Below are 17968 nucleotides of genomic sequence, written 5' to 3'. Positions count from 1 at the left end.
ACATATGCTCTGATCATGTAACACTTGGGGGAATTTTATTTTGAACTTGTGCTTATGTTTGAATATTGCTATGTTGTTTGTATTTGAAACGATAACTTGGATATGTTGTTGAAGGTTATGAAGCCTAGATATTTGGAATTTCAAATAGCATAGTTGATTATGTTATTTTGAATTGGTAAATGAATATAGTATGGGATATATTCATTGAAATTTCTTGATATTTATTACTCTACGTGCGATGTGCATAATTTATAAAAGCATGAAGTATCAAATTGTGTTACAAGATGATTAGTGCATGTTTGGTATGTTTGTTTTGGGTTTTCATTGCGGTGAAAATAGCATGTGATGCCCTTTTTACTTTATGCATGATAATACTCTGAGAATGTTTAACTGTAAATTTGGGGTTAGAAAAGGGGTGTTACACACATTGTGACCAGCCATAACACCAATCTTTTACTTACACAAACTGATCACCCACCCAACACCCTATAAAACTTCATTAAATGTTCTACTACACCATCAATATTTACCAAAACCACATCCAACCAAATTGCTATCTCTTGCCAAACCTTCTTTAAAAACAAACATTGCACCAATAAGTGATCCAACATTCAATATTTGATAAACAAAACAGACAAACCTTGTCATTGCCCTCTGTTATGATTCCTCTTCTAACTAATTATCCTTTGACACAATTCGATTCGTAATGCACCTCCAGCTAAACCGTTGGATTTTTGACGGAACAATCGTCTTCCAAACAGCTTCCAGAGCTTTCAAATTTATGTCCGATAGGGCAACCATAATTCTACTGCATTTGATAACTTTATACCTCTAACTAACCGAATGCATTTGATAACTTTATACCTCTCACTAACCGATTACTTGCCATCTTCAGCTTTGAACCATTTGAACTTATTTGACAAGTGTGGCTCGGGGCATAAGAAACAATTATTTTTAAATAGGACTGACCAAATACATATGAAGATTCAAGGCAAATGAAAGACTGCAATGTTTTTTAAAGTTAATAGTAAAAAACTAGCTAGTAAAATTATTATGTTTTTAATCAAATATTTTTTGAGTAAAATCTCTTAAAATTAATTCAAAGGTGAATTTTAATTTAATTTTTAATAAATAATTAATTTATAATACTAAAAAAGTGAAGAAATATTATATAATATAAAATTAAAAAATATTAAATCCCCATTACAATTTTTATGCTTTTATAAATAGAAAACCATTTATTAAATTAGTATAATGGTTTAAACTTTTAAATTGATGATAAAAATGTGTTTTTTACAAGAAAAAGTACATTTTTATTTATTAATTTGTTGTGATTGATAATATTACGGATTTAAAAAATAGTACATGTTTTCACTTGATGTTCAAGGCTTATTTTTAATCTTTGTCATTATACTATTGGATAAATATATTAGATAAATAAATGAAGAAAATGCTTACTGCCAAATTATTAGAGAATTTTACTTGATACCACCTAAATTAAACCTGGAACCCCTTCCTCTCAAATAGTGTCATTTGACCATATTAATATTAACTTTGGCACAATTATAAAGTCATTTCACTGTTGCATTATAACATTTTGAATTTTTTCAAAAGTTCTCAAACTTTCCAATTTATTTTCTGTTGTATCGGATTTATGAATAGTAAATGTATATTTTTATCGAATTTTAAAAGAAAACACGCATTTTTATAAGGTTTTTTTTTTAAATGTCCGATAAAAACTCATGTGTCTCATACATATTTACCTTTTTTTAAATTGATAAAAATGCATAATTCGTGCCAATTATTTAAAAAAAAGCAGGTAAAAATTCATGTTTTCTACCGACTATTTTAAAAAATCTGATAAAAATGCATGTTTTCAACCGGCAATTTTAAAAAATAAAAATAAAAAATGCATGTTTTCAATTAGTTTTTTATTTTATTTTAAAAATTGATAAAATTACATGCATTTTTATGGGCTATTTTGAAAAATCGATAGTGTAAAATGTATATAAGAGGACCCGGATATTTCAAAAAATCAGAAAAATCTTGATGATCTTTGTTTAAAAAAAAAACAGTTGTACATACTTTATCGTTTTTTGTCTTTTAAGTGAGGGCTAGAGGATCAAACGAGATGATTGCGTCTAGGAACTGTGATAGAGCTGCAACTGCTGCATCGAGGGTTTGTGCGAGGGAAAATGATGTAGAGGACTCGCATATCCATGCAGGGAAAGTAGCCACGACCGGTTCCCACAATAGGCAGTTCGTGACCGAGTAATTTTACGCCCCCTACACTATCCGATGTAGAGGATCTAGAGCTCATGAATGGACCTGAGATACTGATGATGAGCCCAATGTTGTGTTTGTTGAGGATGTTCAGGCACAAGCTGAGGATGACAAACCGATAATGGGCGAGAATACGATGACCCATCATTGTGAGAGGCCTGCTATTGGTGATATGTAGGTTACTCCTTCGACGGATATAGAGGCATCAACTACTAGTGTTATGGAGGTTACTCCTCTTGTTGATACACAAATTACTGATCCTGCTTCAAGGGAGCCACCTATACATACAAATGAAGGGTTTCCTAGAGGGCCTAGTGACATTTTCGTGCTCACTGTATATGTCGATCATGTGGCATGCATATTATGGCAAGGAGAAATATATATTATTGTTATGTTAAACCTGTTCATCGTTATTATTGATACATTGAATATAAATTATACTTTTTTACTTTGTTTCATACATGACTGACTGCCGCTGAAGGTACCCCCACTCACGGGAGGAAGCAGAAGAAGTTCTTAGATGTCTTGATGTCTAATGAGATCAGTGAGATTGTGGATAATTGCGGTCTCATTTCACTGGTGGTATGTTCGCCAACAATACTTTTAAAACAAATTTTTCCATTATATAATTGACACGTCTTAGGTTATTTCAAAGGTAATGTTATAGTCTCAATCACCAAATATCAACATCTTTAAGTCAGATTTCGAGAAATCTTGTTTCCTTATAATGTTTCTAATTTATAAATTCACTCCTTGATTATTCAACACTCTTAAAATAATATTTTAAATTTCATTTCAACACTCTTAGATAACATAATAATTGTAGGTTTGCTTGTTTGTTTTTGGATAAAAACTTTATTTAGTTTTAGCAACTATATATTATTATATATTAATTTAAAAAAATTTATTCTTTTTAGATGGTTTATTAATTTTTAGTTAATACAAATATATTATTTAAATTTTGGTCATTATTCATTTATTTTATTCCTTGCATAATTAATCCATATTTAAGATATTAAAATTTAATATTCCACCAATTATAAGATTCGATATTAATATAAATCAATTTTACAAGTCAAACAAAATAACAATTGTAAATAATAAAATAATATATATTTATAAGACTAAAATAGGATACAATATTAAAAAGACTTGGAATGTTAAGGAAGAAATCATTAGTTAAAAAAAGTTAAAAAGAACTAATGTTTTTCAAAAGTAAAGAATATATTGAGAAAGTCGAGCACAGTATTAAACTTTATTCTTTTTATTTTATTTTTCAATAGATATTTTTCTTTTAAAATATTATTAATTAAGTTCCTTGAGAGTTATTTTTATATAGGCTTAAGAGATCCTAATTAAAAAATATTAAATATTCTATTTTATTATTTAAAGTTTTTTACTAAATTTATTATCATATATATATATATATATATATATATATATATATATATATATATATATATATATATATATATATATATATATATATATATATATATATTCAAAATTCAGAGTAAAGTCAATGTATTTCGTTTTTTTTCTTCAAGATTATATATATTTTTAAAACAATAGTTGAGTTTAAGTGTGTTTGGTTGTGTTGTGAAGAGAATTGATTTTGAATAAATTGATTCTAATTTAAAGTGAGTCAAAAATAAAATAATTTATATTTTGATAAATTCTTGATAAAGTTGGTTGAATATAGAATTTTAATGTAAAATCACTTTTAAATTTAAAAGTTACAAATTCTAATTTTGAATAGAATCAATTTCAAAAAGCATGATCAATTCTATTAGATTACAACCAAAATGTTTAAATCAATTATAAAATTAATAGAATAGAATATTTATTTATCATATAAAATTAAACAGAAACTTAAATAGATATAAATTGTTAGTTTATGGTTCAATTTTCGACATTAGTATTTATTTATATATATAATAATATAAAAAATTATTGATATTAATTTTATTTTATTAAAAACATTATTTTTTATAAGTCATTATCTTCTACTCAACTAAGAAGTCAGTGTATTTTTGATCTCTCTCGAGCTATAGGACTTCTAACTTTAACCACAAAACTTCTCATATTGTAAAATATAATTCTCCATTCAATACCCAAACGTTTATAACTTTGACATCACAATAAGTTGAAACATAGATCATACAGAAACATTAAGGATATTAACAATAAGCATATTAATATCTCTTTATTCAATGTAAAAGTAAATAGAAAACAACATAGGAAGACAAATATTTTTCAAACTAGTTCATAATTAATCATAAGAGCTAGTGAATTTATTGGACTCATGTTCAAAACGATCAGAATTGATCACAGACAATTTATCATCTTACGTCTCGTGATGAATTCCATCGATATTGCCCAACTTATGAAAATCAGGTTTTTTAATAAGAGCTGCAGTAATTTTAACAACGCCTGCAGCTATGATCTTTCCTTGAACAATTCCACCAAAAATGTGTCCTTGGTTTCCGCGGGAAACAGAAATGGAGAAATATGAATTTGACGAGGCAATACTCATCGATGAGGAAGAAGTTTGATCAATATTAGGGTTTATGTAAGTTCCCCTTAGAAATACCATATTGGATGGTCCTTCGATGGGGAAACCAGTGGCCCCTGTCTCTGGAAGGAGAATGGTAACATCAGAGACTAAACCAAAACCACTTAACACAGTGATTCCAGCTTGTCGAGATTGAGCTAAGTTAATGAGATCCTCCACCACATCTCTTCCCGGAAGAATGTCAATAACAATCAACTCCATAAAAAAATTTGTATTTTTTATATTTTTGAAACTTCTAGCTTAACTTTTGAGAAAAAGAGAGAATAGGAGGAGGTTGTTGAAAAAAATATTTTTTGTGTGTAAGATTAACAATGCGATAGAGTATTTATAAGTGGTTTTGAATGTTGCTATCACCGACCCTAGACATCGGAGATAGTAAACAATGTTCAACCAACTTTTTTTTAATTATTTAAGGAAATGAACACCACAAGGATTTTTTTTTTTTAATTTTAATTTATGTCATTAATTATATATAATAATATACATTGAATATAATTGAATTTCTTATTATTTGGAAAATATATAATAAAAGATAATGATATAATGTCTATGCCCATATATGAAAGTCAAACAAATTATTACTTTATTTAAAAAAAATGTTTTGATTATTTTCTGAGGTAAGATAGTTGAAAAACATATAATCTAGACAAAACAAAATAAATAGATGTTGCTCCTACTTTGAATTTTGACTATACTAAATAAAATTAAATTTGTTAAAAAATTATTATTTTCAAAGGAAGTATTTATTTATTTAAAAGTAATAATTTACTTTTTTCTTTAATTTTAACCCTTCTAATACCTTTTTTTCAAACTTTTGTAAAAAAAATTGTTTCTTTAATTTTATCCCTTCTAATATTAATTTATTTTATATTCTTATTATTTTATTTGCCATATAAAACTGATCCTTTTAATATTTATATATTATTTTTAAAAAAATATTAATGATTATAAATTTTAATAATTTATTTAGATTATAAATATGAATAAATATTGACGTTATTTAATTATTGAATTCTGGACCAATACATTCCACTCTTTTAACTCAAGTAGTATATATGTCCTTGATCTACCTACCTTCCGTTACATAGAGTATTTGATTTTTGAACTTTCAATAATTTGAATATTTCATTCATTTTACAAAAAGTAAAACAAAATAATATATAACTTTAAAATTTTAAAGCTTATTTGTTTTAACATTTTAAAATAAATGATTTTTATAGTGTTATATATTCTTATTATAAAAATTGTAAGAATTTTGAAAAACAAAACTTAAAATAAAAAATTGATTTAAACAGTTTTTTATACAATGTTAATTTGAACATTTCATCCTTTTAGTGGAACTGTTGTTGTATATCAATTTTTTAAAAAAAGATTACTTAAATTTAAAAAAATTTAATTAAATTTTGATATTTTTTTTTTTTTAAGAACTCACCAGAGTCACGACAAACCACAAGGTTCAAAGAACAATTACGTAAGTATTTAAGAAATTCCCACCAATACAAAAAATTATTTTTTCGAGATATATCCTTTTAAAATATTACCTAAAAGTTTAGGTATAATTTTAATTTTTATTGTTTTACATTTTTTCAACTTTATTAAAAAATTTACAAAATATTCAAATTAAGAGTTTTGTTTATTTAAAGGCAAAATTTCTAAAAAAATGACAATAAATTTAATTTAATTGTATTTGACCACCATTAATATTTTACTTTTATTTTCTTTTGAAAAAAATCAAACATACCCATTCATTTTAGCATAAATATACAATTTAAAAAATATAAAAATGTAATTAGCAATGAGTTTATTTATACATTGTATTTTATTTCTTATAATAGTTAATTTCTCAATAGGCCAAAAACAAAACATTTTAATAGAGCCTTTTATTTTATTTATTTTTAAAAAAATATCATTCATTCTCATTTTTTTTTATCTCAATGAAAGAAAAAATATAATTATAAAAAAAAGTTAAGCTTAAGAATCTTTTACCTTTGCAATAATCCAATATTTTCTTTCTCATTTGATTTTTTTTTTTTTTTGCCATTAACATCAGCATTAGGCCACCATGTTCTAATATAATTTTTGATTTAGACTTGAATGACAACAAATAATATTCTGTCCCTTCTGAAACCAAGTAATTTTGATATTCACATTACAACATTTGTTTTAAAAAAAAAAAAACCACAAAATACATTTAATTAAAAATGATCAAAATACTTGCATGTTTAATTAACATTCTGGAGGAGTTTTATGTCGATGTCATATTTTCACCTCTAATCAAATGAGGCATAGCTCTTCCTTCCCCTCAAATTTCAGTCCACACCACCAAAAGTGAACATTTTCTTCATTTCTCTATAAATTCTTTATGACCTTGTAATACCTGAAAATTCTAGTAACTCACACGCGATGTCGTACTGGGTGTGATGACATCCACAATCACACTGAATAAAACATTAAAACAGAAGCGCATAAAAACAGTAAAGAACGCAACAAATTGTTCACCCGGTTCGGTATACAACAATACCTACTCTGGGGGCTACCAAGTCATGAAGGGAATCCAATATAAGCAGAATTAATTCGGAGTTAGACTCCCCCGTTTACAACTCCTCACTTAAGACCTACCCAATATAATTCCAATCTATTCATAAACTTGAGTATATCCACTCACCCCCCCTCAATCACAGTAGTGATTACAAACAAACATTAAACAAATTAGAGAGAAGACACACTTCAAAGACACACCTTGATCTGCTTAAAAGCTTCAATCAAGAGACACACACTCGTGCTTAAAAGCTTAGAGTGACAAAGTACATACACTCAAAAACACCCTACTCCAAGAAAAATCATCTACGTGATAATTGCTTGGATCACAAGTAACAAGAAAAACACACACCGTGGAAACACAGAGAGCATAAAGATCTTCGCGCTCAAAACTCTACGGCTGAAAGTAGGATTTGCAGTCTTCTTATAGTCAGCAGGCAGCAGGACTTGGGCCATGGGCCTTCCAAGAACCAAATTAGGGTTAACCAAGTTAACCTAATTTACACGTCATCAGGTTATTAGATAATGTGCTGTTAATGAAATCTACTAGAAGAAATATTCAGCACACAATACAAAGTTTCCTAAATTGTAGATTGAGAGAAATCAGGAAACATAATAATAAAACATAACAGCTCCTGCTATCAGACATATAGATGTCATGACATCAGTCATGACATTGACTAGCAAAACATGTATTAGCTTAACACATATGCAGCCTGCATAACACCATATAAAGCATGTCATGACATTGGTCAAGACATTAAACACCCAGGTATGTTTTACCACAAATGCATCCAACATGAAAACACCTACAATACCCACAAATAACATAGGTCTAAAATAATGTTATACATGAAAGTTGGTTGGTAGTGATACATATAATACAAAAGACGGTGGTACATAAACTATATAAAGGCCCACAAAATAATAAGAATGGCGCAGCAAATACACAAAAGAAACATCATCTACAACAGGCCTTCAGGTCGCTTTACCTTTTTCCTTATCTTGTCTTGAAACTCCTGAAAAGGATAAACAACAATATGGGATGAGATACTAATTTAAGTGGGTTCCCCTATCTTATAGATCCATTTGGCTCTACAAGGATGCTAGTTCTAACATTTCTATACTTGCGTGGTTTTATAAAAAATGGAGTTCAAAGCACAACGACTTCATTTACATGTGGGATTCGACTTCCTACTTAACCTTGGCAGGAGAACCAAGGAGCTATAGATTTAGGCCCGGTAGAATCGAATCTATGAATAACCAATCTACTGCCCGAGGTTGATGTCTAACTTTTAGGACCAATTTCCCTCAGAGAAATAAAAAAAAGATGGTTTTCGGTCCTTCTGCTTTTGGATCTTACTGCCCTCAAGAATTGACTAGGCCGCTTCTGCTTTTGGGTTTTACTACCCTCAGAAGTTGATTGGGAAAAGCGGTGTCTCATTTTTGGAATCAATACCCTCATATAAATAACTTTGGAGGAATAAATGGGGTCTCACTTTTGAGATTAGCTCCCTGAGAGAATTAACTTACACGTTCCCATCCGTCTTACCTTGTGGCTTACTCTCCTATGTTTCAAACTACAAATTTTCTAAAACATAAGAATTGAAATTTCACTTAAAATATCATACGATCTCGGTAGTTTGTCGGTTTATAGCAATTGTGACATTCCACTTTTGTTCGATCTTTTACCTTAAGGTTCCCTCCCACTCTTGCGTTACTTACTTTTTAAGCTTATTTAGACAACATACACACAAGTATTCATCTATTTCAACTAGGGTAACCATGTCGATTGAGCTATCACATTAATAACTGAATAATTATGCTACACTTATCGGATACAATCTCCTCACTTCAAAGATTTCGTATTTCATTTTCCATTAGTGGTGAGTATCCAAGTGTCTTTGTCAACCTCTTTTAACGAAACAACATCTAAAATGCAATGCGTATAACTAGCATCGACGAATTTCTAAAAACCAACTCAAAATGGGACACTTAGGGGGTGCAACACGGCCTGCCCGTGTCAGGTGACACGACACATGTTACCCCTTGGTCATCTCAGATCCCTGACACGACCTGCCTATGTCACATGACACGACTAGTGTCAAATTTAGAGCCCCTCCCCATAGAAAAATATGTGGGCGACACGGCCAATCCATGTCACACGACACTGCCCGTGTTAGGCCTAAATTTTTTGGGGTTTATCATTTTTGAGAATTTTCACACAAAGAATCCCTAAAACCTGCATGAGACTCATTTTACAGCCACCAAACACAAAAATACAGACACAGTCATAAATCAATTAAATTTTATAAATGCTAAAAAAAATCTAGTAAAACACTATAAAATTGTGTAAAAATACACCAATCGAATTCTTCCACACTTATATTTTTGCACTTCGAACAAAATTTGTTCCAACACTAAAAAATTTTAGGAATGAAGAATTGCAAACAAATGCACATCTTAGACATTATGGAGAATTGCAATAATGAATAATATCAAATGAAGTTAAACATGAATAGTAGAGAAAAGAAACCATAAAGTCCATAATAATGGTAGAATTCTTGTAGGATACAAATAAAGTCTTCTCATTTGTTCAAGTGTTTAGGTTATTGTTTGCATACTCAATACTTCACCATCATTCTTATTCTGAGTTCTCCATTTCGCCTTCCCTTTCTCAAGCGCTAAATGTTAACTGAAAAGTCAAGGTTCTTAGTAATATTCATGTATTTGTGTGGAGACTCCTTCTAAAAATATTTCCTCTTTGGTATGAGCTTAAAAAGCACACTATTATTAATGGGTCTCATGATCTTGTTGTCCTTTTTGTTTCCACAATGAAGAATATGTTGCACTTTTTTTTTTTTGTTATGTTCGTCTGCTTCGCGCATTTGGAGTCAGGTGTTGGCTTGGTTGGATTATGATGGCTTTCCTGTTCCTACATCAATTCTAGACTATTTTCACAACTTTGATATTTTGTTCACAGGAAAAATTATCAAGGTTTTGCTTTTCAATTGTTTTGAGTCTTTTAGCAAGGATTGCTATCCGCTTTAAAGAGTCAAATACATAATGAGAATGACTTAGTTAATTTAGTTAAACTTCGCTCATGGGATTGGTTTGGAGTTAGTTGTAATATTTCTATCCACTCTAGTTCATTACATTGATTTGATAACCATTTATTACTTACTAGCTCAATGGGTGTACGTTAATGTTTGCATGATAAATCTTTCTTTCTCTTTGTATTGGGTTGAATATCCTTGTATTCTCTTCAATATATTTTATTTATTATAAAAAGAAAAACTCAAAGACTTCTTTTTATATTTCTTCATAACTTGGAAGGTTGCTTAGCAAAGTAGCTAAACTAGTAATCATCATAGGAGGAATCATAAAGTGTCAATCAACTCATTATTTTAACAATTTTTTTAGCGTTGAACATAAATTAAAAATAATTGACAAATTTACTTTCACATTTGATTGGATCTCCAATATAAATGTCATCCTAGATAATGGAAGAAATATTTTTTTGTATCAAAGATTCTTCTTTAAATGTGAGATTTAGGTCAAGATCCAAACCAACAACCAAAATTGTATTTTGAATTTGATCCAGAATAAAATCATACACTTTATAATTAATATTACTAAAACTATTTTTATGCAAATATTTCAACCTTTTCGTAAGAAGCTTTAACTTTTTATTAAGGACAAACATTGGAAAACCATAAAATTTCATCTTCCAACACTATTTAACAACTCCAATAAAAAAAATTCAAAAAAAAAAATATTCCTACAATATTGGCGCCACCCGAGGTGGCTTATAAAAACCACCATGAACTAAGGCGCCACCCCATGTGGCGCATATGACCATCAACTTGCACTATGGCGCCATGGGATATGGCTCCTATGTGTAGGGCACCTCCCAAACTTAGTTACCAAGATAATTTTTCTCAAAACCTAGATTTTTGGGTAATTATTTTTTTAAACATGGTTATTTGCATTTTTTTTCTCACACATTTGAAGAAATTTAATAGATTAATAGAATCTAGGGTTATTGTCCATAAATTCCGTCGTGATTATTATCAAGTAATGACCACAAATTGTTTTAATAAGAGTGAGTCAAGAAAAGTTATTTCATGCATCAATCTTAATTTAATTTCAAATAGAAACATAGATCAGACAAGAAAACTAAGGGACAACAGCAAGATATTGAATTCACTTTATTCAATGTTAATAAGAAATAGAAAACAACATAGAAAAACAAGACTTTTTAAAACTAGTTAATAATTAATTATTGATGTTGGTAAAGTTTTGGGACTCATGTTCAAGATGATCGGTATTAATTATGGGTAGCCTATCATCTTGCATCTCGTGAGGACTTTCAACCATATTGCCCAACTTATGATATTCAGGATTCTTAAAAAGTGCAGCCGTAATCTTAACAACGCTTGCAGCCATAATCTTTCCTTCAACTTTTCCACCAAAAACTTGTCCTTGGTCGCCGTTGGAAACAAAAATCGAAAAATTTGCATTTGATGAGGCAATACTCAACAATGAGGGAGAAAGCTGATCAATATTAGGATTTATGTAAGTTCCCTTGAGAGATATCATATTAAACTGTCCTTCATCAGGAAAATCAATGACACGTTCTTTCGGAAGGAGAATGGTAACATCGGATACAAGACCCGAACCACTTAAAACGGTGATTCCAACTTGTTGAGATTGAGCGAAATCAATGAGATACTCAACAACATCTCTTCCCGAAGGAATCTCGATAACAATCAGTTCCATATAATTATTCATATTTTCTGTAATAAAAAATGAGTGTTTGGGTCTATTTTTTGAACCCTAGGTAGGACTACTTCTAGATTTTTGAATAAGAATCTAGTTTATATTTTGAGAGAGAAAGGATGGTGCACGATTTTATCAAAAATATGTTTCTTGTGATGAAAACACTATCAACATGATAGGGTATTTATAAGTGGTCTATGTGGTACTTAAATTTTGTCTAACCCAATGAAAAGATTTCTAAACAAATATAGGTATAATTTTAATTTTTATTGTTTTACATTTTTTCAACTTTAGTAAAAATCTCACAAAATAATCAAATTAAGAGTTTTGTTATTTTAAAACCGAATTTCTAAAAAAATTACAATAAATTTAATTTAATTTCATTTGACCACCATTATTATTTTACTTTTATTTTCTTTTTAAAAAACTCAAAAATATCTTTTCATTTTAGTATAAATATTTAATTTTAAAAAACTGAAAATAAGCAATTTATTTATTGTATTTTATTTCTTGCAATAGTTAATGTCTCAATTAATAGAACTTATTTTATTTTATTTATTTGTGATATATAAGTATCATTCCGTTTCATTTTTTATCACAATTTGAAGGGAAAAAAATATTATAAAACAAGTTAAGTTTAAGAATCTTTTTCTTTTATGATAATCCAATATTTGCTTTCTCATTTGATTTTTCATTTTTGCCATTAACATCAGCTTTTGACCACCATGTTCTAATATAATTTATGATCTAGACTTAAATGACAACAAATAATATTCTGTTCCTTCGGAAGCCAAGCAATTTTGATATTCACATTACAACATTTTTTTTGTCAAAAAAAAAAACATACATTTAAGTAAAAATGATCAAAATCATGAATAGGAGAAGAAGACAAGTATGGCTTAACCAAAGTTATTATGAATGGTTTAAACTTCCATTATCCGTTCCTTTTTCCCTCTAGGGCCTCCGGTTTTTTGTAAGGGTTGCACCCCTAGTGCGAGCTTTCAATCAATCAATTGCTTATTAAAAAAAAAAAAAAAGTAGATCCATAAGCTACTAAAGTTTTGAAGTAGAAATATTCATTTCCTAACATTAAATTCTTTAATACAAATTAGAAAAGTCAGCTATAGGACTAAAAGGAGAATTGCAACAGAGATTCAGAAGAGAAGGACACATAAGTTGAAACATAAAGACGTGGAAATATTGGAGAACACAACTTTAGAAAGGGACTAACAAATCCCTAAAAATCCTATAAATACATGTTCAGTTAACATTCAGGAGGAATTTTTTTCTATGTCAGTTTCCCTCTATAATCAAAGAGACATAGCTTCTTCATCTCCCTCAAATTTCAGTCCGCACTACTAAACGTGAACATTTTCTTCATTTCTCTATAAATTCTCTGTTGTGAAAAACGATACCAATAACAAAGTATAATAGGGAATTAGGGAAGAGAATAAGAACACAAGAATTGGTTATAACTGCTATTCTTTTACTTTCTCTTAAAACAAGATTACAAGTTTACAAGAATAACAAATAACCTCTCTCACCCTAAATTAGGATTTGCAGCTTAGCAATGATGAGAGACTAGTATGCTATTTATAATAAAACCTAACATACTAACTAATGGGCTTTTTCCACAAGGCCCATTACACAAGCCAACTTAATAAACAAGCTAACTTAACAAATTAGGGTTTAAACACTAAAACCTAATTTAACATGCTAACAACCCTAGCATCTTCGACACAAGCATGTGAACAACCTTCGACATCACGCTTAACCCTGTCGAACCAAGAAGCTACCATTCGGCCATACTAGAGTTCGATCCAATATCTCACAAATCTCCACCTTGGATCTAACTCTACAACATCAAGGGAACACACTAGCTTTCTTCATGCAGCTTTATCAACTGCATACAGTGGAAAAACTTGCAACTCGGCAATGTCTTGGTGATCATATCAGCAGCATTGTCTTCAGTCGAAACCTTCAGCACTTGGACTTCTCCACGCTCGATTACTCCTCTGACGAAATGCAGCCTCACATCAATGTGCTTAGTTCGCTCATGATAGGCTGAATTCTTCGACAGGTGTATTGCACTCTGACTATCACATTTAACAGTGATACTTCGACCTTGAAGTTTCAGCTCCTTTGCAAAACCTTCAAGCCACAATGCTTCTTTCACAGCTTCAGTTAAGGCAATATACTCCGCTTCAGTGGTTGATAGAGCAACAACCTTCTGAAGTGTTGCTTTCCAACTAATTGTTGTGCCAAACATAGTGAAAACATATCCAGAAATAGATTTTCTGGAATCCATACAACCTGCATAATCAGAGTCGACATATCCTTCGATTACTGCTTTACTATCTTCACCTAAGGCTCCACCATAAATTAGGACTCTATTCAGAGACCCATTTATGTACCTTAAAATCCACTTCAATGCTTGCCAGTGAGCCTTTCCAGGATTCGCCATGTACCTGCTTACAAGACTTACTGCATATGCTATGTCGGGTCTAGTACAGACCATAGCATACATCAAAGAACCAACTATATTAGCATATGGGATGCTATTCATATAGGCTCTTTCGACATCAGTATTGGGACACTGATCAATACTCAACTTAAATTGAGGGTTTGTTGGAGTCACAACTGGCTTCGAATTCGACATACCAAACTTTTCAAGAATCTTCCGTAGATATGCCTCTTGAGATAGGCATAACTTCGACTTCTTTCTATCTCTTCGAATGTCAATTCCAAGAATCCTGGAAGCAGCTCCCAGATCCTTCATATCGAACTCCTTATTGAGTTCAGCCTTCACCCTCATCACATCTTCAACATTGTTGCTTGCTATGAGAATATCATCCACATAAAGCAGCAAAATAACAAATGAATTACCAGGTCGAAATCTGAAGTAAACGCAGTGGTCGAACTGACTTCTAATGAAACTTATGCGTGCCATGAACTTGTCGAATCTCCTATTCCACTGTCGAGGAGATTGTTTCAGCCCATACAAAGATCTCTTTAACTTGCACACATAATCTTCCTTCCCCTTTTCGACATACCCTTCAGGTTGCCTCATCAGGATCGTTTCATCTAGATCACCATACAAGAACGCAGTCTTCACATCCATCTGTTCCAGTTCAAGATCGAACTGTGCCACCATGGCAAGCAACATTCGAATGGACCTATGCTTCACAACAGGAGAGAACACATCATTGAAGTCGACACCTTCTTTCTGAGTGAAACCCCTTGCAACTAACCTTGCCTTGTATCTTTTCGACGTCACTCCTTCAATTCCTTCCTTAACTTTGAAAATCCATTTACAGCTGACTAACCTTGCCCCAACAGGTTTCTTGATCAGTTCCCAAGTATGATTATCATGAAGAGATTTCATCTCATCATCCATTGCCTTTAGCCATTCAGTCTTATTTCGACTCCTCATAACTTCCTTATAGTCTCTAGGTTCTTCGTCTAGAACCTCACTTGCAGAGATTAAGGCATAAGCTATAAGATCTGCATATCCAAGTCTCTGAGGTGGCTTGATGACTCTTCTCGACCTATCTCTCGACAATAGGTAGTCATCGTCAGTTTCCTCAACTTCAGCATCTTCTGCTTCTTCTTCGACTTCATCTGGGATATGCAATTCAGCATCAACATGCTCCACCTCAACAGGAATCTCTACCTGTTCCAGCTCTTCTGCACTTCGATCATCATTATCAGTTTTCTTAAAAGCCATTTCAACTTCATTGAAAACTACATCTCGACTGGTGATACACCTCCTGTGACCTGGCTCTAGGCACCATAGCCTATAAGCTTTGACTCCTTCAGGGTATCCCATGAACATGCATTTCAGAGCTCTAGGTTCGACCTTGTCTTGCCTAATGTGAGCATAGGCTACGCAGCCAAATACTCTTAGTTTGTCGAGATCTGGTGGATGTCCCGACCAAACTTCTTCAGGTGTCTTCATATCTAACGCTGTCGAAGGACATCTGTTTATCAGATATGTTGCTGTCGAAACAGCCTCAGCCCAGAACACCTTTGTTAACCCCGCACTAGTCAACATGCATCTGACTCTCTCCAAAATAGTTCGATTAAACCTTTCAGCCAAACCATTTTGCTGTGGAGTACCTGCAGTAGTTTTATGCCTTGCAATACCAGAGGCAGCACAAAAACTGTCGAATGCCTCATTGCAAAATTCAAGGCCATTGTCGGTTCTCAACCTCTTGACCTTTCTGCCAGTCTGATTTTCAACCAGAGTCTTCCAACTTTTGAAATTCTCAAAAGTTTCATCCTTAGTCTTCTGGATGAATACCCATAATTTTCTGGAATAATCATCTACTATGGATAGAAAATACCTTGCTCCTGAATGTGATGGACACCTTGCAGGCCCCCAAAGATCAGCATGGATGTAATCAAGGGATCCATGTGTTCTTTGTTTGCCTTTGTTGAACTTCATTCTGCAAGATTTTCCAAGTATACAGGGTTCACAAAACTTCAGCTTTTCGATTTTGTCTCCACCAAGCAGATTTTGTTTCCCTAATTCGACCAGACCCCTTTCACTGACATGGCCCAATCTCATGTGCCAGATTTCTGTTTTCGACAAAGGTTTCGTGGATGCAACATTTGTCGAACCACTTACAACTTCAGCCTCAAGGGTATACAAGCCTTGTTTCTTCATGCCTCTCAAGACTTCCTTCGAACCCTTCATGACTCTTAGGATACTTTTCTCTCCTTGGAAAACATATCCTTTCTTGTCGAATTCACCAAGAGAAAGCAAATTTCTCTTCAAATCAGGAACATACCTGACTTCAGTCAACAACCTTATTGACTCATCATGGAGCTTGAATCTCACAGATCCAACACCTGCAATCTTGCAAGCCTTGTTGTTTCCCAGCAATACTGATCCACCATCTTGATCACATAATTCCTCGAACAAGTCTTTGTTTGGAGTCATGTGCCAAGTGCAACCTGAATCCATAATCCACTCCTTCTTAGAGTCACTGCTTGAAACCACAAGAACATCAGATGATTCGAAATCATCTTGAACAATGGCAGCGTTGCCATTATCCTTACCTCCATGATATTTCAAGCGTTCAGGGCACACCTTTCTTGTATGACCCTCCTTCTTACAATGGTAGCATCGAATGCCAGATGCTTCGCCACTGTAAGTCTTCGACTGGCTTTTGCCTTTCTTCTTGTCGAACTTACCATCCTTTCGTAAGAGTTTTCCTTTAACGGCCAAACCTTCGCCAACAGTCGAAGGTTTATGCTCCTTTCGTTCATTCAAGTCCTTAGAGTATAAGGCTGATTGAACTTCTTCAAACGTCAGGGACTCCCTTCCATACAAGAGAGTTTCTTTGAAGTGAGCATGTGATCGAGGCAAAGCGCACAATAGTAACAGCGCTTGATCTTCATCATCAATTTTCACATCAATATTTTCAAGATCAAGAATCAGCTTGTTGAACATATCCAACTGCTCAGCCAACACTTTGTCTTCAATCATCTTGAATGAATACAAAGCTTGCTTCAGGTAGAGTCGATTTACCAGCGATTTGGTCATGTACAAACTTTCAAGTTTCACCCATAACCCTGATGCCGTCGTCTCCTTTGATACCTGCCTGAGAACCTTATCACCAAGGCTCAACAAAATTGCGCTGTGTGCCTTCTCAATCATAGTTGTCTTCTCCGCTGCCGTTAATGCAGCATTCATGGCCGCCTCTCCCTTCAACGCTTCCAAACAACCCTGCTGAACCAGTAGGGCTTTCATCTTCAAGCGCCACAGACCGAAATCATTCACTC

The 17968-nt window shown here is 32.1% G+C and overlaps 2 protein-coding genes across 2 annotated transcripts; both read right to left on the bottom strand.

Moving 5' to 3' along the window:
- Nucleotides 1-4630: 4630 nt before the first annotated feature.
- Nucleotides 4631-5059, bottom strand: LOC131619722 (AT-hook motif nuclear-localized protein 17-like). Its single transcript, XM_058890789.1, has one exon. It carries the CDS (start codon nt 5057-5059, stop codon nt 4631-4633), a length of 429 nt encoding a protein of 142 aa, XP_058746772.1.
- Nucleotides 5060-11674: 6615 nt separating this feature from the next.
- LOC131619721 (AT-hook motif nuclear-localized protein 17-like) lies at nt 11675-12178 on the bottom strand. The gene has a single exon (XM_058890788.1). It carries the CDS (start codon nt 12176-12178, stop codon nt 11675-11677), a length of 504 nt encoding a protein of 167 aa, XP_058746771.1.
- Nucleotides 12179-17968: the final 5790 nt, after the last annotated feature.

This window comes from Vicia villosa, linkage group LG7 (genome assembly GCF_029867415.1).
Source record: "Vicia villosa cultivar HV-30 ecotype Madison, WI linkage group LG7, Vvil1.0, whole genome shotgun sequence".
Classification (NCBI taxonomy): Eukaryota; Viridiplantae; Streptophyta; class Magnoliopsida; order Fabales; family Fabaceae; genus Vicia; species Vicia villosa.
The sequence above is the reverse complement of the archived record's forward strand: the minus strand, read 5'-3'. Positions and strand labels throughout refer to the sequence as shown.